The sequence below is a fragment of the Babylonia areolata genome, chromosome 18 (genome assembly GCF_041734735.1).
Source record: "Babylonia areolata isolate BAREFJ2019XMU chromosome 18, ASM4173473v1, whole genome shotgun sequence".
NCBI classification, from domain to species: domain Eukaryota; kingdom Metazoa; phylum Mollusca; class Gastropoda; order Neogastropoda; family Buccinidae; genus Babylonia; species Babylonia areolata.
This window is the reverse complement of record NC_134893.1, coordinates 46,024,324-46,047,807: the sequence shown is the minus strand read 5'-3', so window position 1 is coordinate 46,047,807 and position 23,484 is coordinate 46,024,324. Positions and strand designations below refer to the sequence as shown.

General features: G+C 44.8%; 1 protein-coding gene and 1 long non-coding RNA gene across 2 annotated transcripts in view; both read right to left on the bottom strand.

The window, feature by feature from the left end:
• Nucleotides 1-23,484, bottom strand: part of LOC143292838 (PDZ and LIM domain protein 4-like) — a 92,140-nt gene that overhangs the window by 15,676 nt on the left and 52,980 nt on the right. The window contains exon 2 of the mRNA XM_076603454.1: nt 18,474-18,625. Within this exon, the coding sequence (XP_076459569.1) occupies nt 18,474-18,625 (152 nt within the window). The remainder of the gene's footprint in view (nt 1-18,473; nt 18,626-23,484) is intronic.
• On the bottom strand, nt 1,931-7,732 carry LOC143292839 (uncharacterized). The gene is made up of 3 exons (XR_013056687.1): nt 7,596-7,732; nt 4,222-4,301; nt 1,931-1,954 (listed from the first exon to the last, which is right to left on the bottom strand). It is a non-coding gene; the product is annotated as an uncharacterized LOC143292839 (long non-coding RNA).

Below are 23,484 nucleotides of genomic sequence, written 5' to 3'. Positions count from 1 at the left end.
AAATCCAGAAATTATTAATGTTTTTTACATCACTACAGCAACAACAAATATCACTGGTTCATACTAAATGTTACGTGTCACTAACTTATGACACAATAACTTCTGACTCTTGAAGCACCATGCTGACACGCACACACACAGAAAACATTATCTGCACACACACACACACACACACACACACACACACACACACACTTCCTTATAATCTAAGAATGAAACGAAGACTAAAAGAAATGTTCGACTCAAACTGCAATATAATTTGCACAAATCTCTCTTTCTCTCTCTGTCTTTCACAATCTTCTGTTTGAAGATATATAACTTCATACGGTTATGGTTAGTTGTTAGTGTTATTAGCATTAACCCATTAGGAGTGGCATGCAGAACAAATGTGCTGTGTTAAAAAAAACAAAAACAAGCAGGTATGCAACAGCTTTTCTGTTTGTTAGAAATATGTGTTTTATATAGCGTATATTTCTTTACACATTCTGTTTTGACCATTTAATAATAATGAGGAACCCAAACTGCACACTATCATTCTGACTTCCAGGCTATCATAAGGTGCAGCACGCCAGAATCACCAGCTGAGTGTTTCGTGCCAACAACGACAGGTGACCTGTGCCTTACTCTACAGTATCTACACTAACCCACAATTACTGTCCACAAAAATGCTTGCAACTTCAGCTGCTGGGACTCCACAACAAGTTGTCATCTTCTGGACTATATTTTTCAGAAGTTTCTTGCCTCAGTTTCACATCTACATCATTTCAGAACTGTTTACCCAACAGACACTGCTTGTCAGTGTGTTAAATCCGCAAGGCACTTGTGAGAAGATCTGCTGGGTTTTTGTTGTTGTTGTTTTTTTGTTTTGTTGCTTTTATCACCCTCCCAAAGCTTCCAAAATTTTGGTTTACTGAAGTCATTTTCCCTTTATGCTGACGTCAGTCCTTGGGGAACCAAAAATACATACAGAATAGTTTGGAACGCTGGCATCATTTCTGGTCTTGCACTTTACTTGCTTTGTTTTAGTGCACAGTCATCATTCCTTTGTCCTGATCTTCCAGAGGAGGAGCCAAACATCCCTCATGCAGAGGATATATTAATACATATCACCTCACTTGATCAATAATGTCATCTTATTTCACTGACATAAGCGAACCACATGTTTGATTAAGAAGTATGCATAGAGATAATTTTACTTCATCCACTGATCAAACTGTCTATTGCATCGACTGTGACATCATGGGTTCATAAGTGATCCATAAAGCTGTTGTAAGTTTGTGAAGGTTATGTTCCATTCTCTTTAATTTTTTTTTTTTTTTTAATGTAAGTATGGACTGGAAAGAAGAGATGAATTCTAAAAAAAAGAACCACCGATAATAAAGATTATATCAGCTTTACAAAATAAATCATAATAAAACAAATGAAATAGATCCTGACTACATCTGTTCCCCAACCAGCCACGAACAAAACAATCATAAATCATACATAAATCAGCATGAATACATACTGGAAGTAGTTTGAGAGGGAGTGTGGAAAGGCTGGGGAAGGGGAGTTGGAGGGGGTGGTTTTAATGACAAGAAAAAAAATAACGGCGGTGGCTGACAAGATGCTAGATAAACAAGGATTGCTTCAGCCATGCTCTCTACACAGAGTATCAAGCACTGAGGACTGATATCATTCCAAGGGAACCACCACCACAGACCCGATGACGTCCACAAGGAGGACGAAGGAGTACTGCGGGCACTGGAAGAAAAGTCACCGCAGTGCAATGATGAGGACGCTGACGGCAGTGGGGAGTCCGACAAGGACTGGGACTGGGACTGGGACTGGGACCGGGCGTTGGGGTTGGGGTGCTGGTGGGGGTAGGGGTCGGGGGAGGAGGAGGCCACGTTGAGGGACTGAGTGTGGGACGCTGGCTTACCACTCCCCCCGCTACCAACACCACCACCAACACCTGGAAAAACCAGTTAAGTCACCTCAGTTGGGCCAGCAGCAAAGTGAGAACTGTGTGATCGATGGTTTCTCCACTGCAATGGGAATCAATTTACAGCAAAGTCTTTTGTGAAGGACTACGCCTATCAAACTAGGAGGCGAGATCTGCTGGCTCTTAGTGTTGCAGCCTTGGGGGCTAGTTAACTTTTGGGGACCATCCCCAACACCAACTGTCTTAGAGCCCTTTTGGCCGAGAGAGTGGGGATTATTAACTTGGGCAAGACAATATCCACTACATTTTAGCCCTGATACTGGAGACAGCAGTTGCCTCCTCTGTGGTTCTGAAGGTCATAGTCAGACATAGTCCATCATAATACATACCTGACCTGGGTTAAAAAGTTTTTGTAATGGGTGCTTTTATTTCTAATTCATGAAGGCTATATACTGTGGAAGAAATAGGGGTGTTGTTTCCTTTTCTCTCTCCCTCTCTCTTTTCATGGTCAATGGCAATAACTGCCCTTGACTGAACTAAGTTATTTTTTCCACCCCTTACAAATTAGCAAGTAGGGAATTTCGAATAACATATAGTTAGATGGCTGTACCAATGCTTTCAAGGGGTTAATGTCAGTCTGGGTTAAACCTAAAGACAACAGTTAAGTACATGGGTTAGTTTTTCTTTTTTTCTTCTTTTTTTCTTTTTTTTTTTTTTTTTGGTGGGGGTGATTTTTTTTCCACAACATCTATATGCAAAGTGTACATTTCAGGTTAATAGTTATGAACAGAAAAGTGGTAGTAGCTGTACAGCTCAGAGTCAATTATTCCTAGAGTTACAGCTATTTAAAATCATGATCAGATCATCAACCACTGTTAATTCAAAGTTGATGAATATATAGTGTAATATACAGCAAAAATAATTAATGATGTTGGACTGGGTTAAACGAAAACACATTTGCACAGACTCTAAGATATGACCCACAGAAGCATAAAGCAAACTGCAACCAGCTGAATTAAACAAAACACACTTTAAAATGAGCGTCACTGAACTGCACTCAACATCATCATGATCAATGTCAATGTCTCTGAAAACAGCTGAGTTACAGAGGCTCTCAAAAGGTCTCTGATCATACATCACTATGATTTAGAGTGAAGTTCTGAGCAGTACAGACAGAGTATTGAGGGCTAAATCTGAATAATATGTAACATATAAAAATATATAAATATACAGATGAATAAATAAATACACTGGTGAATAAAATAATGAGTGCAAAATCCGAATAATGTATGGAACATTAACATATAAACCAAGCAATCAATGAATCAATACACAAACAAACACAAGAACTATTTTCATATGGGTATGCTTTCTCTCGGTATACTGGTAAAGGACGAACAGGTACATGAAGCCAATTAGATAGAAGTACCAATAATCATTCTCCACAAGATAGCACATCAAGCTCTGTCACTTAACAAATTAAAAAGTGAAATCATTTTATTAGCTACCTTCCTCCAGTGACAGCCAGATTTCATAATAATAACTCTGACACAATGAGAATCCCTGCTGTTATCAAACTGTCAAAGCTGAACTGTCATTTTTTTTTTTTCTGGGTACGAGTCCACTTTATCCATATAATAATCAGTTTCTGAAATCAAAAGATAACAGCAGATCATAATAAACCTGCTAATTCTCTCAGAATGTATCGCTATTTATTTATGATGATGCAATGTTTCCTGTTCTGTAAAACAATACCTTTTTTTTCTAATTTGAACCACCATTTAAATTAAAAGAAAATTCAGGTTCAACCATCTACCTGATTCAATAACAACAACAAACAACAAAAAAAGAATTGATAAAAATTTCAACAAAAAAATAGACAAACAAAATACAAAAATAATATAAAGCAATGAAACAGGACCAAGCAATAAAGAAGAAAGAGCCGTAACAGGTAAATTATTAGATACTTTTATAACCTGGCTTGTGAATATGATGTCTACAAATGAGCTCATAAAAAAACCCACCACCAAACATAAAAGTAGTCATTCAAAAAACAACAACACCTCCACTCAGATGTTGAAAAACGGGGAACAAACCAACAAAAAACAAACAAACAAACAAGAAAGCATCTGTCACCAGTAGCACTAGATAGCTATATGCACCAATATGATATTATATATACATATATATAATGTTAGTTTTGTTGCAAGTATTCTAACCACTACAGTACAAGTCAAGCACGCGGTGGTATTTGAGCCACTGGTTGTTAGTTGGAAAGCCGTTCCCAGTGTTTTTACCTGTGTCTACTTTTTGAGGCTTTGGTGGGGAGCTACTGGCAACTCCCCCATTTAATTGGATGTTGGGGGGTTTACCTCCTCTGGAAAAAAAAGATAGCATCACACACACATGATATATATATATTTTTTAAAATTCTGGAATATATTATGATACAATAAAAAAAAAAAATACACACACAGTTTGAAAACTCTGGACTGATCTTAGACATTAAAAAAAAAAAATAAATAAATAAATAAAAATAAAAATAAAAACAACAGATGCACCTACTCACTCAACATTCTTTACAGTCTGTAAGGACTGCATTTTCACACACACACACACATGCACACATACACACACACATGTGTGCACATTTTTGCGCACACACACACACACACACACACACACTTCACTCACAACAATATCCCTGTAATACGTGCACATACCCACACATAAATGATTAAAATAAACAAACAAAAACATAAACAAACATTCCCTTGACGAAGGCAAGCCGCTGGAGCACGCACGCTCCTCTATAGCTGAACAGTCCATCCAACAAGCTTTAAAACTTGAAAAATCCAAATCATAGGATGGAACGAAAAGGATAGGTGTGTGTGTGTGTGTGTGTGTGGGGGGGGGGGGGGGTTATCTTAAGAACCTGACATGAGATACCACTGAAGGATGCGAAGGATCATCTCAGTCTCTGCCCCCACGCCCCCATATCCGCCCCCCTACACCCCCACCCCACCATCACTCTCCAAGCCAGAAGTAAACACTGAAGCAGGTTTGTATGCAGGTCAGTGCCCAAGCCTCTCCACTCCTCTCTCCTACAGTGTGTGTGTGTGTGTGTGTGTGTGTGCGCGCGTGCGTGCATGTGTGTATGTGTGCGCGCGTGCGTGTGTGTGTGCACGCGTACGTGTGCGTGCGCGCGCGCGCGTGTGTGTGCATGCGTACATGCGTGCGTGTGTGTATGTGTTTGCGTGCGCGTGTGTGTGAAGACAAGAGAAGGAGGAAAGGTAAAAGGTCTGACAAACACACACACACACAGAGAAAGAACAGACAAACAGAGAGCATCAGCATCAGCATCAGTGTGGCGCCACTGTGACGTGAGTGCCATGACGAATGTGTGTGTGTGAGGGGGGTGTGCAGGCAACAGTGCTGATTTCACAGTCTACCGACTGTTGTGAGGCACCATCGCAACAGACGATAGTACTTCTTCTCTGTGCAGGGGTGTGTGAGGGTGACGGGGGGTGGAGGGCACCAACCTAACCAGCCATCTAATCAGCCTGCTTAGCTGCAGTAACTGTGAATGAGACTATACCGTACTATACTACTATCTCTATGTCTGGCTCAAGAAGCCAACCAGTTCATTTCCCAAGCCAGCCGGTTAATTCACGTTTTCACTACTCCCTCTGAGACATCTCTCACTGTCTTTGAAATACACACAAATACGCAGACAGACAAGCACGCGCGCGCGCGCGCGCGCGCACACACACACACACACACACACGCACCAAAATAATAACAAATAAATGAACGATTCTCTCAGCCGGGTTTTGCTGTCACTTACTTCCCTTTGCTTTTGTTTCAGTGACAGCCCATACAAACTCGCAACTTGTTGGAGCCATATTACGCACCTTCTTTGAGTCAGTTTTACAGGTTGTCACCGTGCTTTTTTTCTTTTCCAATATCTCATTATTATCCCACGCGCCGCCCTCTGCTGGATCATTTACTGCAGCATTAATTAAGAAAACCACGCTCTCTGTTGAAGAGGCACAAGTAAAAGGAATTCAGAAGGCATCTTGTGCAATGCAGTTCCTTCCTTTAACTCGCTTGTCAAGTGATGATTGGGTGTTGCCATAATTTCTGGTTCAATAATCGGTAATCATCGCTATGTTCCTCAGTATTTTTATGCGCGCGCGCACAGACACACACACACACGTGTGTGTATATGTGTGTGTCAGTGATAGTGAGAGCGAGGAGAGAGAGAGAGAGAGAGAGAGAGAGAGAGAGAGAGAGAGAGAGAGACAGACAGACAGACAGACAGAGAGTGAAAGACAGAGAAAGAGAGAGAAAGAAAGAGTGTGTGCGTGCGTGCGTGCGTGCGCGCGCGCGCGCGCGCGCGCGTGTGTGTGTGTGTGTGTGTGTGTGTAATAAGAGAGCCAACGCGGCGAGGAGGGAGGGAGAGGGAAAGAGAGAGACAGAGTCAGAGAGACAGACTTGGAGGCAGAGAGAGAGAAAGAAATGCAGACAGACAGACAGACAGGAAGACAGAGACTGAGAGAAAGAGATTGATAGGCAAGCAGAAAGACACAGACAACCAGAGGCACGCACAGACAGCATGACGGCCAGCTATACAAGACTGACGGCTGGGCGAAAACGCACTCGCCAGCGCGCGCGTGCTCATGTGCGCGCGCTCGCTCGTTCGTGGGTGCGCGCCATGCACCCAAAATGGAAGCAACATGCTCACACAGCGAACCTAGGCAACACACACACACACACACACACACACACACACAGAGGCCCCCACTGCATCTTGTTTCCATTGCTGTACAAATGTGAAAACCAACCTCCCGTTTCTGTGCCCCGTCGAACAATACTGCCCTCTGACCTTTCGCTGCATGGCACACAGGTGAGAGCTGTTGCCAGCGTCTCTGTGTGTGTGTGTGTGTGTGTGTGTGTGTGTGTGTAAGGCGCGCTCTTGTGCGCTCACGTGCTGGAATACATGAGCAACAGCGCCAGCCTGATCGAATTCTACGATGCTATTTTACCACCTCTGGAGAAAGAACAACAACAACAACAACAAGAACAACAACAGAACTTTCAGTCAAATGAAACTTTCCAGACAGTCTGAACAAAAAAACAAAAAAAACAAAAAAAAGGAAAGAAAAAGACAACAATTTTTTTTTTTAAGTCACTGCTGTAAAGCGGTTCGAGGACATCTGTTTCCTACACACACACACACACACACACACATACATACACGCGCGCGCGCGCGCGCGCAGTCACATACACACTTTTTTTAAAAATCACACATTACGATAACTGTACTGATTCTGCGGTCGGTTGAAGTCAAGAATGAAGACAAAAAACCCAACCAAACAAACAAAAAACAAAATAACAAACAGACAACAACGACAACAACAAAAAACCAAAAACAACTATACTCGCATCGACTTGAAATCATCGACACCACCAGTATAACGTCAACATTAACAATTAAATCCACGTTGCTTTAAACTAAGCACAACAACAACAACAAACCATTTTCTTCGTTCCCAACCACAACATCAACACTGTAAATAACTAAGTCACGAATAACTCGCACTGGCACGTCCAGCAAAGAGCACGAAAAAAGAAAAAGAAAAGAAAAAGAAAAAGAAACAAGGTTCACCACGTTCCTGGCGAACGAACATGTAGTGAGTAACAAGACACCCAGCACCACACCGATGAATGGTCATAAGTGCATTGCTCTGGCACGTGCGCTCTGTACGATGATGAGAGGCATTGACCCACAATTCCCTAAGTCGCCAAATTCCCGAAGCTGTATATACCCCTCCTTCCCTCCTCCCCCCTCCCCCCCTACCTTCCTCCGCTCCCCCTGGGAGAGGGTTTTGGAAGGGGCGAGGGGGGATTGGGAGGAGGGGGGGGGGGGGATCAGGCACGTGGAAAGGTCACGACGTCCTTCTCTCTCTCTCTGGTCTCAAGTCACACGTCACGTCATTGGACTGACTGCCAGGCAGCCAGCCTGCCAGCAACTCCTCACTGTCTGGCTTCCGCTCAAAGTTCCAGACCACGGCCACAGGCGCCTGATCAAAATAATAGTGCCCGTTTTCGTCGGATTTTTTTTTTTTTTTTGTTTCATTTCTCAACCTGTTTATCTTTGCTTCTCATTGGCTGATGGCTTTATTCATTGGATCGTTTATAATTCATGTATGGCTTTATTCACTGGATCGTTTATAATTCATGAATGGCTTTATTCATTGGATCGTTTATAATTCATGCCAAATGAAGGGTATGGTATTAATTATGTCAAATGAAGGGCATGGTATCAATTATGTCAAATGAAGGGTATGGCATCATTTATGTCAAATGAAGGGTATGGTATCATTCATGTCAAATGAAGGGTATGGCATCATTTATGTCAAATGAAGGGTATGGCATCATTTATGTCAAATGAAGGGTATGGTATCATTATGTCAGATGAAGGGTATGGCATCATTTATGTCACTGAAATGAAGGGTGTGGTATCATTCAAATGAAGGTTATGTATGAGAAAGTGACTTGGAGCTTGCTTTTTTTTCTTTCTTTCTTTTTTTTTTTTTTCTTTTTTTTTTTTTTTAAAGGCCCAAAGATGGGTATGGTGCCAGAGGATATGGGAGAGTTTCTGGATTTATTTCTCTGTTCCCGTAAGTTAACTTCACCTGTATGCTGGCTGAGGGTGTTGCGCAAGCAGCAGCAATGGTTTGAATCACGCCTACCTCGACCCGGGTTTAACAGCAGGTATTTGTCATTTATCATTGATTTGCCTTAATAATCTATTCAAAATACCGGTCTATAAGTGTCTTGCTTAACTTTTAACGGCATATTTTGGCTGTTTTCTCCCCCCCCCCCCCCCCCCCCCCCTAATAGATGACTGGCTGACTGACGTATAAATCTATCGGCTGTGACTAAGTGACTGAAGAAAAAACTGGAGTGCCGGAGCGGGTGAGTGATGAATCAAGTGTTATATTCGCTGACTGATCTGCTGAGTGGCTGGGACTGGCGTGTTGATGAATTAATGGCTCAACAGACTGACTAATGTTTTTCGTCCCAGGTGGCTACAGCTAGCTGTGGGAATGAAGCTCGCCGGGATAATCATTGACGTTTTGCGGGGGAAAAAAAAGAAAAAAAAAGAGAAAAAGATGGATGCCTCCAACTGTTAGCACAGTCCCCTCCATAATTATCTCCCTTGCCGTCCCAACCTCATTCCTTCCACCCCCAACCCCAGCACCTCCCCATTTCCTCTCTCCCACTCTTTATTATCAATTTTATTTTTATTCTCATTTTCTTTCTTCGTCAGCTTTTTGCGTGATTCTGCTGTTGGTTTCAGCCCGAGGCAAATTCAAGCACTGTTTAGCAGTGCGTTAATCGCCTGCAGTAGAAAATTACTTTCTTAACAATTCACACACTCACACGTGTGTGTGTGGGTGTGGGGGGGGGAGGGGGGGGGGGGGGCGTGTGTGCGCGCGCGCGAGCGCTTATATGTGTGCGTGCGTACGTGTGTGCGCGTGCGCATGTGTGTGTGTGTGTGTATGTGTGTTTACGCGTGTGTGTTTACATGTACGGTTAAGACGGGGTGTAGGAATGGTAATTTATACGATCAACAAACGTAAAATAAAGCAGCTGTGTGGCTTCAGTTAACTAGCACTGACCCCAGCTTTCAGGTTCCAAGTGCAGCCACACGGGGGCCCTTGTTGACAATATTATAATACCCATGCACGGAACAGACAGGCCTCTACTCCTGTGCCTGAAGACTGCACAGCACGATACCATCTGGCACCAACACTAACGGACCGTCTAATCTGATCTGGCACCAAAAGTACCGTAAGCAGCTTGCGGTCGGACGGAGACAGCAGACACCATTGTCTTCATACCTCTGTAGAGTCATGGTATGGCCTTTTATTTTCTCCCCTCCTCCAACCCCCACCCCCCAATAGAAAGGAAGAAGAAAAAAGTAATCAGCCATTATCAGCGACTGCCAACCTGCGTGTGTTTCGGGAGAGATTTTTTTTTATTTATATTTTTTTAAGTTGTTGCTGAAAAGAGGGTATTCTTGCGCAAGCCTATCACTCATGGGAACTGTTTGAACGTTTTCACACACACACAGACACACACCTCCCAACTTTTCTCAGTCAATTCTGTTGGAGTGGGGTGGGGCCGGGGTGCAGATGAGTGGGAGAAGATGAGTGTTTCAATAAACAGTGGGGATCTTTTTGCACAGACACGGACCTTCTGATCTCGCTCGTGTCGGATGGACTAATTTTTGCAGACCTCTGTGGACTTCTAGTTTCAATTTTTTTTCTGCCCAAGAAAAAACAACAATAAGTCTTTACGCATCGCGGAGCTGTTTCCTAATGACAGAGCACTTGACTTGGAAGTAAGTGTGTGTCTCCAGCTCAATTCCAACACAGACCAGGATTTTTTCATACCACCCCCCCCCTCAAACCCCCCTCCCTTTCTCTAGATATTCAGTAGTGGTCGAGACGCAATGTCGTTCAGGGTGAGACAATGAATGTTGTACCCGCGTGTGCAGTTCGCAAGTAGCGAACATAAAATTAATGAGCTCATGGAAACAACAGCTGTGCCCTGACAAAAATTTCGCTGGAAAATAGTCTTAGATTATATACCATAACCATAACCACCCCGTCCCCCTCCACCCCCCTCGACCCCCCCCCCCCCCCCCCTCCAAAAAAACAACAACAAACAAACAAAAACAAACAAAAAAACAACAAAAAAACAACAACAAAGAACAATAACAATGCAGACTCAGAAGAGGGTGGTCTGCAATGTGGCGGAACTCTCTCCAAAGGGAGAGCAGCCCGATTTCCACACTTCGAAATATGCTATGACAAGACTGTAAGACAACACAACAGTTTGATACAATACAAAACACGCATTATCCGCGATTGCCAGAGTGTTTATGTTCCTGGCGAGCTAATTTGCACGCTGAAAACAATGTATTCTTGTGCACGCCTGCCACTCAACAATGCAGCTGATAGCGGAGAAAGGTTGACTGTTTGCCAAACACATCGAATGTTTGCCAAACACACACACACATCACGCGCAAACACGTGCACACACACAAACACACAATCTCTCTCTCTATCTCCTCACACACACACTCACACTCTCTCACTCAGACCCACGGCATTCTCTCTCTCTCTCTCCCTCTCTCTCATACACACCGACATTCTCTCTCTCGATCTCTCGCTCTCTCTCATACCGACATTATCTCTCTCTCTCTCCCCCCCCCCCTCTCTCTCTCTCACATACACACCGACATTCTCTTTCTCTCTCTCCCTCTCTCTCATACACACCGACATTCTCTCTCTCTCTCTCCCTCTCTCTCATACACGCCGACATTCTCTCTCTCTCTCTCTCTCTCTCTCTCACACACACACACACACATACCCCCCCCCCCCCCCCCACACACACACACTCTCTCTCTCTCTCTCTCTAGCGCAGTGTCGATGTGGGATGTGCGGAGCAATATTCTGAGAACAAAACATCCTGTGCACAACGGTCCAAACGTTTACACGACAATGCACAACTCCTGGAAGTAGAGGATTTTTTTTTTTTTTTTTTTTTTTTTTTTAACGTGGAAGATCTGGATACCACTTTTTGCCTGCCACAGTTTGCTCCCCTGTTACTGACAAGAAGTTCCTGACAGTGTGTGAGTGAGTGAGTTCATGTGTGCGCGCATGCATGCGTGCAAGTTTGTGTGTGAGTGTGAATGTGTGTGTGTGTGTGTGTGTGTGTGTGTGTGTGTGTGTGTGTGTTCGCACCCACGCGTGTGCTTGTGTGCAAGTTTGTGTGTGAGTGTGTATGTGTGTGTTAGTGTGTGTATGTGTGTGTGTGTGTGTGTGTGTGCGCGCGCGCGCGCGTGTGTGTATGTGAGTGTGTGTGTCAGTGTGTCACGGCGCGTGACAAAGGACCTCACAGCACGACGTTCGGACAATACCACTCATCGTCTTATCTGATCTGGCACCGTCCGTACCGTACCGTGCCATAAGCGGCTTTGGTCGGCCGGGCTGACACGGACTCCATTGTCTTCATATCCGTGCAGAGTTCTGGCTCTTTCTTTGCCCGAGAAACACAAACACACACACACACGCGCGCGCGCGCGCGCGCACAGATGGTCACTCCCGACATCACTCATTATCCACGATTATGAAACTGTGTATGTTTCGGAAAAAAAAGTTTTTTTGGGGGGGTGGGGGGGTGGGGTGGGGAGGGGAAGTTGTTTGTTTTGGAAACCAGGTATTCATGCGCACGCTTGTCACTCTCACTTCTGCTGTAATGTCTATACAAATCTGTGGTGACTGGATGTAGAAATATATAATTATATATATCTATATCCAGCCAACAACACCCATCTCCATCCCATCCGCACATCTACCTTAATTCAACCACCTTTCTCGATTCTCCTCTCTCCCTCCCCTCCCCTCCCCCTCCAGCGTTGGGTTATGCTGTTGGTATGGTTAGGCATCAAGGCAGCTGCCTCAGTAGCAGACGTGGTGCTGCGTATGTGGGTTTGTCCGAACGCACTGCAGTGATGCCTCCTTGAGAAACTGAAACTGAAACCTCCACCCAACCAACACCCTCCTCCCCACTATAAGTGAAGCTGTGCGTTCTGAAACATTTTGAAGATGTCACAGCTGCAAGTCCGAACGTGACGAAGACAGGCTCTCTCGCCTGGCGATGATGCTATCACCATGCTGCCATGATAATTTTATTCCGCTCGTGTTGCAACAACCACCATAATCATCATCATCGCAATCCCCGCTGACATGAGGCAGTCCATTGACCATACTAAACGTGTTTACACTCCTCAGTGGAGAGAGAGAACACAATTACGACTATGTCAGATAAAGAGAGAGAGAGAGAGAGAGAGAGAGAGAGAGAGAGAGAGCATAATTATGACTATGTCATGAAGAAAGAAAAGAGAGACAGGGAATGCATATGACTAAGTCAAAGAGAGAGTGTGCTCTCTCTCTCTCTCTGTGTTGTGTGTGTGTGTGTGTGTGTGTGCGTGCGCGCGCGTGTGCACATATGACTCACAGAGACAGTGAGAGCATGATTATGACTATGTCAGAGAGAGACAGAGACAGAAACAGAGACAGAGAGAGCATGATTATGACTAAGAGAGAGAGAGAGAGAGAGAGAGAGAGAGAGAGAAAGAAAGAGAGAGGGTGCATAACTATGGCTATGTCATAGAGAGAGGGAGTGCATAATTTTTATGACTATGTCAAAGAGAGAAAGAGTGTGTGTGAGTGTGTGTGTGTGTGTGTGTGTGTGTGTGTGTGTGTGTGCACGTCTTCACACACACACACACACACAGAGGAGCATAATTATGACTATCTCAGAGAGAGTAACAGAGAGAGAGGGTACATAATTATGACTGTCATAGAGAGAGAGAGAGAGAGAGAATATGACTGTCAGAAAGAAAGAGAGAGAGGGTGTGTGTGTGTGTGTGTGAGTGTGTGTATGTGCTGTGTGTGTGCGCGCGCGCACATATGACTCACAAAGACAGATAGATAGATAGACAGACAGAGACAGAGAGAGAAAAAGAGCATAATTATAACTGTCAGAGTAGCAAAGAGAGAGAGAGAGAGAGAGAGAGAGAGAGAGAGCATAATTATAACTGTCAGAGTAGCAAAGAGAGAGAGAGAGAGAGAGAGAGAGAGAGAGAGAGAGAGAGAGAGAGAGAGAGAGAGAGAGAGAGAGAGAGAGAGCATAATTGTAACTATGTCAAAGAGAGAAAGAGAGAGAGTGCATAATTATGACTGTCATAGAGAGAGAGAGAGAGAGCATATGACTATGTCAGAGAGAGAGGAAAGAGGGAGTGTGTGTGCTGTGGTGTGTGTGTTTGTGTGTGTGGGGGGGGGGGGAGGGGCACACATATGACTGTCACAGGGAGAGATACAGACAGACAGACAGACAGACAGGCAGGCAGACAGACACAGTGACACAGAGAGGGAGAGAAAGAGAGAGAGAGAGAATGAGCTATATTTAGCCAAAGCCAACAACCTGTGACTAGGTCAGCGCGTGGCATGCATCCTGTCATCAGTTTGCACGTGCAGGGAAGGGGCCGGTAAGAGCTACTGTTGTGGATCGATCTGGCCGCGGTGGGAACAGAAAACGCCGGACAAAGAAAGGGCTGGGATTACCACAGCTGAAGTTGGTGTTGTGCACTTTCTTTCCTTTTTTTTTTTTTTGTCCCCGGCGTTTCTTTTTACAGTGGGAGGGGTGTAGGGAGGCTTTATTTGTTGTGGCTCGTGTTGGTGTTTGGTTGGTGGGGGATTGCGTGATGTTTTGTCAAGCCCTTCTCCGATACTCGTTTTCCTCGGTCGGTCTGTCTGTCTGCCTGTTTGTCTGTCTGTCTGTTTCTAACTCTCTCTCTCTCTCTCTGTGTGTGCCCGTGTGTGCCTGTTTGTGCGGTCGTTTTGTCCGTATTACCACAAAAAGCACGTGCACGCATACAATACCGCCACCACCACACCCACACACAACACACCCCATTCCTAACATTGCTCGTTTCCTAACACGTGACCTAACCCCTTTAAAAAAAAAAATCTTAAGTTTTCATTTTATTTTTACGTCTCAGTCCCAAAGAGTGAGTGGAAGAGACAGGTGAGAGAAGAGATAAATAAATCAGACTCCTCCCCACTTCCTGCCCCCCCCCCCCCCCCCCACCCCCCTTTTCCTGTCTCGTTCTATTTTCCTTCCACACACACACGTTTCACATAACTGTAGCGCGTTTAATCTCTGCCCTGCTTTCGGAATCGGAGCAGTCCCGCCAATCATGTGGTTGACTGACCTGTGGTAGTGGTCCAGCCACGGTCCCTCCCTCAACGGGGCTGTTCCAGGCAATTGCACCCGATCAGATGAATGACAGAGGCGACGACTCGACACGGAGTCAGTAAGCGCAGTGCTATTTATATAAAACCTTACATTTGCGCCAACAGCAAAGTGAGAGCTGTATGATCAATGGTTTCTCCATTGCAATGGGAAGTCATTTACAGCTTAGTATTTTGTGAAGGACTGTGACTCTCAAACTAGGAGGCAAGATTGCACTGGCTCTTTGTGCTGCAGCCTTGGGGGCTAGTTGGCCTTTTGGGAACCATCCCAGCGCTGACTGTCCAAAAACCCTCTTGGACGGACGTAACTTGGGCAAGACACTCTCCCCACTATAATCAAATTCTAGCCCAGATAGTCGAGACAGCAGTTACCTCCTCTGTGGTTCTAAAGGTCATAGTCGGACACGACTGACTATCATATAATCATATGTATACAAAACAGGCGATGAAAAAGCGGGGCTGCACCAAGCATGCATATGTTCTTCAGCTCACAGGCTATCAGCATCCCGCTTCAACGACTTTGAAGTCCATTGAAAACAGCTGTACAGATGGCCCGGGGTTTATTTCGCGCTGGAGAGAGATATATACCTACCACGAGAAAGATTCATTCTACGTTCTCTTGTTCTTTTTGCGCGCTCCGCACAAAACATACCTGGCTCTCCGTAGAAGTTGGGAGGAATCGCTGCCTCCTGTCTCCACTCCTCAATTCACAGGCAATTTACTGGCGTTAGGAGAAAACACAGCAAACGTGCGAACAGGCGTGTGAGTACGCACGCGTGCGTGAGCACATAAACACACACACACACACACACACACGGAACGAGAGAGAGAGAGAGACAGACAGACAGACAGAGAAGGGAGTGGACGAAGATTGGAATCTTGACTAAACAGGATACCGCAAGAAATCAACATGCAGCATTTATAGCTCTGGGTGTAAGTTTGCTGTTGAAGAAACGGCGCATCTGACGCCAAGCAACTCAGAAAAGAAACAAAATGACTACAACTTTACACAAACTAACATTAACGCACCATACAGGTGCACATGAATTCTATAATAAAAAGGTGGGGGCCAATCGAATGGGGGATCTTAACTCGAACAGGACACGTGAAGTATAAAATCAACAAGTCGAGCTCAGTTCTGGATTCTTCACCGCTGTAAAGTCAACGTTCTTTATCTAAATCTTTCGCTGAACAGGTATGAGAATCACAACCAAGCGGTGAAGAAACGCAAAGGGAAGAAAGAAAGAAAGAGCAACACGCCAAAGGTACACACGCACTCCTCGCGAAAGAAGGAAACTAAGAAAGAAAGAATGAAAAATCAGCGAAAAGTGATGCACAGGCATTCCACGCTCTAGTCACAAGTATAAAACAAAAAACAAAACAAAACAAAAACAACAACACAGGAATGTTCTCCTAAATATCAAAACACAACGACATAAACATCCTTATAAATAAATAAATCAACACCCCATAAACCTTTACGGCCAACCGGTTGAGCGTTCCACATGCAACACAGACAACAACAATGCACTACCACGTGGAAGAATAAAGGGCCTGCACAACAGCATTCGCGGAATGGGTTGTTTGTTCAGCCCACTTGAAGTTCTGCAGTTCAGTTGTCTATCCAAGAATAAAGCGACCGCTTATTGCACTTTTTTTTTTTAACACGGGCCACTTGTGTATAGATGCCACTTTTCACCAAGAAGACTTCACTTTTATATTATTTCTGGTAGACCTATGAGAAGGCATGTCTGGCAGTCCCCAAACACCAGTTTCCTGGTCCATTATATTAACTGTGAGTTCTATTCTGGAGACCCTGGACGATACGAGGAGAGAGTGATCTAAAGGTGGCTGCTCTCTCTCCTCTCACTGCCTGACAGCCAGCCTGTCAGCACCTGTAATGATGCTGAGGCTTCTGGCAATTCGGGAGAGAATTTCTGGTGAGTGCGTGGAATATATACATACATGTGTGTGTGTGTGTGTGTGTGTGTGTGTGTGTGTGTGTGTGTGTGTGAGAGAGAGAGAGAGAGAGAGAGAGAGAAAACATACACATGTGCGCACGCACGTAAAGAGAGAGAGAGAAGAGTATCAGACACTCACTCACTCTCACACTTACAGACGCACACAGTCAGAGACAAAGACAGCAGACAAGAGAGAGAGAGAGAGAGAGAGAGAGAGAGAGAGAGAGAGAGAGAGAGAGAGAGAGAGAGAAAAGCAACAACCAAAAAAAAAAAAAAAGTAACAACAAAAAATGAAAAAAATAAGTAACAACAAAAAAAGGGGGAAAAAAGAGAGTAACAACAAAAACAAAAAAAAGGAAAAGAAGAGTAACAACGAAAAAAAAAAAAGGGGGGGGGGGGGGGGGGAAGAAGTAACAACAAAAAAAGGGGAAAAAAAGAAAAGAAAAAAGCAACAAGAAAAAGAAGGGGAAAAAAGCAACAACAAGAACAAAAACAAAACAAGAAAACAAAAGAAAACAAAAAACCAACCACAAAAAAAAAAAAAAAAAAGGGGGGGGGGGGGGGGGGGGGGTGGAGCGAGAGAGAGAGACCAGAGAGAGTGAAGGAATGAATAATTTCAACACCCTAGCGCCAGCCAGGCTGTCTACGCTTCATATAAATCTGGTAGCTATCTGTGCAGCAGCAAACAAACAGACGGCCTGATATGATTGAAGGTCCTCGAAAGAGAAGAGTGGAGGTGACAGGTTGGTTGGGGGGGGGGGGGGGGAGAGGGGGGGGGGGGGAGAGGGGGTAGGGGATGGACGGAATGAAAAATGGTGTGGCATAGCGCTACTGGCCTCTGGTCCTCATCATGACTCATCTGCCTTGAAAGACGTCTGACGTCACGAGTCAGGCCCGGTAGGTGCAGATAGGTAACAGCTCAGTTTAACGACCTACTGCCTTGCGTCCATGATATAAGGTGAAGGTGTTCTGTGCTTGGGTCTGGTTGTTGTGAAGACTTCGTTGTTCGATGGGGTGACGTCCTAAGAGAGGTCGGCATCACGTATTCTCTCTGTGAGTGTGTGTGTGTGTGTGTGTGTGTGTGTGTGTGTGTGTGTGTGTGTGTGTAAGCATAATTGTATATGTATATATACGTAGGCAAAGCAGCGACATTAGGTAAGAATTTCTTGGTGCGGTTACTCTCTCCCTCTCTCTCTCTCTACCTCGCACACACACACACACAAGCACGCGCGCACAAAACACACACACACACACACATACTGCCACGTCTACCCGCATGCCCCCTTTACATATAAAAACACACAAACGCGACGGTGTTCGCGGACACATAAAACTTTCATCACACTCGCGCATACGTAAGCAGGTTGCAGGACTAAAAGAACACACACACACACACACACGCACACACAAGCACTACCCATCTTCATCTCCCCCACCCTCCGCCCCCTCTGCTGCACTTTGCGGATTCGACGTGCTCTCCCCAAGGGACAGCAACCCGATTTTCACACAGAAAAAAAAAATGGTGTGACAAAAAACAAACAAAAAACAACCCCCCAAAAAAACAAACAACAACAACAAAACAAAAAAAAACGTAATACAATATGATACACGTTACGATATGATACGATACGATACGATACAAATACAATGACACAAACACCATACAATACAGCTCTTAAAGAGTTTTACCTGCAGATCTGCAGCAGCAGCTGCTCCGTGGAGTTCTTGATCAGCTGCTGGGCGTCGGCATAGTTTAATCCGTGCGTCCTGTGGCCGTTGATCTCACTGATGACGTCCCCCACCTTCACCCCTTCATTGTACGCCTTGCTGTTAGGGTTGATCTGAACACACACACACACACACACACACACACAATTGTCCGTCAATAGGCTGCTTCAACGTGGAAAGACAGTTGCATGCATCGTTTTAGTTTGTTTATTTTATCATTATCTTTTTGAATATCTAAAACAAAAACGTTCCCGCTCAGCCGACGAGAGATGATCCATATTGGGGCTGAAAAAAAAAAAAAACCCATGTAAATATCGATCTCGTGGAACCGGAAAATTCCCAGAAACGATAGAAAAGAAAACAAGGCACAGAGTGGAATATATGTATACATACACATCATCATCAAACTTGTACAGATTGAACTGGATTTTGGGGATTTGTTTATTTTATCATTATCTTTTTGAATATCTAAAACAAAAACGTTCTCGCTCAGCCGACGAGAGATGATCCATATTGGGGCTGAAAAAAAAAACAACAAAAAAACCATGTAAATATCGATCTCGTGGAACCGGAAAATTCCCAGAAACGACAGAAAAGAAAACAAGGCACAGACTGGAATATATGTATACATACACATCATCATCAAACGTGTGCAGATTGAACTGGATTTTGGGGATTTTTTTTTCTTTTTTCAAGTGACACAAGACCTGTCTTTATATTCAATGATAATTACATGGAAAGAGAGAGGGAGAGAAAACTACAGGGAGAGAGGGGAGGTGTGGAGAAAAAGAAAGAGTGAGAGAGAGAGAAGAGAGAGAGAGAGGCAGAGAAAGACAAAGACAGGGATTCAGGGAGACAGACAGAAAGAGACATGAGGGAAAAAACTGATTTGCTTTGGGGCGAGGGTGGAGACTAGGGATGGGGGCGAGCTACAGTTGGAAAAAAAAAATTCCCTCATTAATGCTCATAAATATTAGTCACGAAGTTCCTCCCAAAGGGAGGAGGTTAGCACGCACAGATTGGAGAAGCAGAACAGACTTGAGAGAACGCCGACTGACTGCCGGATGCCTGCACTGTGTGAAGGAAGCGAAATGGGGGGGAAAAAAAGAGTGAGTGAGTGATGAACGAACCTATACTATCCAGTCGTTCTCTATCGAGCTCCCTTCCTCCCTCCCTCCCTCCATCTCTTGCGCTGTCGGCATACCAAGTCTGAGCTCTATGACTAATTAGTATCATCCTCACACTAAACGTCGGCGTCTGCTTTCAACATGCTTCCTCATCACTCATACCCCTCAGTCTCTCCCCCCCCCCCTACCCTCCCACCATCCACGCCCCTCACCCCCCAAAAAAAACAACAACAAACAAACAAAAAACAAAAACAACAACAAACATACAAACAAAAAAAACAAGAAAAAAACCAAACAAAAAAACAAACAAAAAACAAACACAACACAGAGAGTTTATTACCATTCTTCTCTCCCCCCCCCCCCCACACGCACAAGTGGGTCACAGCACAGAAACACACTTCACACCAGAGAACACAGGGGGGGAAAAAATCATCAGACCAAGATAAGATTCGAACTCCCCGTGTTCAAATACATCACGAACGCATCACTTCAAAAGCATCACGTTAACATCACGGACATCGTCACTTTGGGCCGAGACACCAGCAGACAGCAGTTCTTTCAAGCTCACAGGTAAAAAAAAGTTGATAGGAATCAGAGCTGTAGGGGACGGAAGGTGGGGGTGGGTGGGGGTGGAGCACTGGAGCTCGATGGGGTATAGAGGCCGAGTGGGCGATGAGAGGAAAGATGAGGTGGCACTGCAGAAGAGAGGATCGAAATTTCCTTTTTTACAATGCTGCGAAACCGGAGAAAACTGATATTGGTAAACTGATAGTTCTCGCTCGGTTCGTTTCACTGTGGGAGTAAACCTGTCATTTAGTTTGACATGACGATTGTGTGTGTTGTGTTGTGTTGTGTGTGTGTGTGTGTGTGTGTGTGTGTGTGTGTGTGTGTGTGTGTGTGTGTGTGTGCAGACTTATAAGAAGACGCTAAACCACGTATACTTAAAAAATAAGACAATAATATCCACACACAAAAAAATTTCTTAAAAGATGATGAAACAAATAATACCTCTTTTCATGGTGACACGTCAAACCTCTGAGGCACACACACGCACACAAATATACACACACAAACGAACCACCTACTATTCATCAACTCTGCGACTTCAGTATAATACATATATACATCTGTATACGATTCCTCCTCACTACACTGGCACCACCAAGCTTTTTGTTAGTGCCCCGATACAACACACCCTAACCTCTCTGACACGGTTCACCTGAAGTCACTGGGTCGCAAAAACTGGCTCACAATGGACAGTCGTGCTCATGCACACCCTCCTTATCGAATCACCATCACGCAACAACCGAAGCCTCGATTGTACGCAGCCTATGTGTAGAAGGCCTAAGGCTTAGCCCACCCGCGGATCGTACTGAACAAGAAAAACGGGGCGGAAAAAAAAAGAAGAAAAAAAAGGAGCCAGTGTTGGGACGGAGTGGGAAGGGTACACACGGGCAGGTAGGTAGGTAGGTAGGTAGGTAGGCATGCTGGTAGGAAGGGCGTACACCTGTCAGATTCCTCCACCACTTCAGTCATCGTGGGAGGACTGCTGGCTCACCTGCCGCTCGTATTAGTAAGTGTCTGTGAGTAATATGAAGAGGAGAGCGTGCGCGCGGGACACACACACACACACACACGCACGCACGCACACAAGCATCTGCCAGAGTCTTTGACACATACACCTAACTTATTTGAAACGGAGACACACAAAAACAGACACCACATAAAACATTTAACGATATCAACTGAGCAAATTCCGTTCCCAAACGTTGCTGCTGTTTTCTTCAACCTTATTATTTACTTACAATCCCCTCACACAGTAACACACACAGTAACACACCAGGTTACACACACACACACACACACACACACACACACACAGACACACACGCACATGTGTGAAAACAAAAACCGTTTCGATCCACGATTTTTCCCCCATTTCCTAAATGACGGCCCACCAAAATGTTTACCACTCCCCTGGGACGGACTTATCCATACTATCAACGCATTACTGTAGCACTGTCTGATGATATCATGAAACATTAAAAAGGAATAATAATCAACACACACACACACACACACACACACACACACATACACACATACACGCACACACACACACAGAGAAAGAGAGAGGCAGAGAGAGAGATTGGCGAATTTACTCGAGGAGAGGAAAAAAAACAGTCTAACCAACACTTTCCACGTTTGTTTTGTTGGCACCCAAGCCAAGATCATCCGCACGTACACACACACACACACACGTGCAACCCGTTTGGATGGCCTACAGCCCATATAACAGTACTCTTAGGTAAATGGGGCGCACCACATAGCATGACTGTCAGTGCGAACACTTTCCTCTCTCTTGTCAGCAAGCCGACCCGGTGCCGCTATTTCGAGGGCTGGGCTTGCTGCCACGGGCCATCTGCTCAACTCCGTTAGTGTGGTGCTCCTTCCCTTCCATTCCTTCCACTCACTGCCTGGAGATGCTGCCTTCCTGCCTGCCAGCCTTTGTCTGCCACCGCTATGACTAATAACGCTTTGAAGCCGCCGCCGAGCTGTGCTCAGGTGAAAGGGCTCAGGTGAACACTAAACTGGCGGAAACTGGGGGGTGGAAGAGGGGAGGGGGGAAGGGGAGGGGCGACACACTGTAGGGTCTGGCGGCAGATGAAGAAAAGAGGCGGAGGAGGATGCGAATGAGGAGGGCGTAGTGGAGGAGGAGGAGGAAGAAGAAGAAGAAAAAGGAGGACGAGGAGCAAGAGAAGGCGGAGGAAGAGGAGGAGTGGTCTGAATCTAGGGGCAGCGGAAGGACGTAGAGGAGGAGGAGGAGGAGGAGAAGAAGAAGAAGAAGAACAACAACAACAACAACAACAAAAACAACTACAATAGGAATAAGTCAACAAGAACAAGAACAAGAACAACAACAACAAAAAGAACTGAAGAAGAAGACCCAAGACGAAAAGTCGCTTTGGAAAGAGAAATTTAAAAAAAAAAAAAAAAAAAAAAAAAGTGCGAGCATGTGTTGATTGGTTTTAAAGAGATGGGATGGTAAACGGAAGGAACAGTCATAAACTGTTTATAGGAGTGGTTTTCTTCGCCTTCTCTTCCGCCCTATCCCTCGAGATCTCTCTCTCTCCCTCTCTCTCTCTCTCTCTCTCTCTCTCTCTCTCTCTCACACACACACACACACACACACACACACACACATTTCTAGTATCGTTGTGACGGTATTGCTGACCGACATAATATCAGGACCGAAAGCATGCTAAAAAATATAACTATACCTTAAACTTTCAGGGTTAAAAACACTGGCGGAGTCTTCGATCACGAAAGACCAATTAAGAAAACGTTCTTAAACATAGTGCAAGCATAAACAGCATTACCGAATCGGAAGCTTTAAATTAAACAGTAGTGCTAACGAACAAAGCCTCGTAACTGCTACAGTTTACTGCTTACTACTGCTACTGCTGCTGCTGCTAACACTTAACACGCCAGCAAGACATCTCAACGAAATTCAGACCCAGCCGTCCGTCTCAACATGGCAAGAGGAAGCAACTGATACAGCATGAATGGCGTTATCACCTCCCTGAGTTTCCTGTCCAATTCATAAATTATGCCAGGTCACATCTCTCTCTCTGTTCCTCTCTCTCTCTCTCTAGTCATCCATCCATCCATCCCCGAGGAACATAAAAATATAGGTTAGTGGTGGCAGTGGCAGTAGTCCCATCTGACATTTCAGATAAGATTTTTATTTTATTATTATTTTTTTTGAACGGGATCACTTTGACGCCCACGCCTACGCCTGTACGGTAAAAGCGGTCGTCGCTCTCTACATGTTAGGTTTGTGG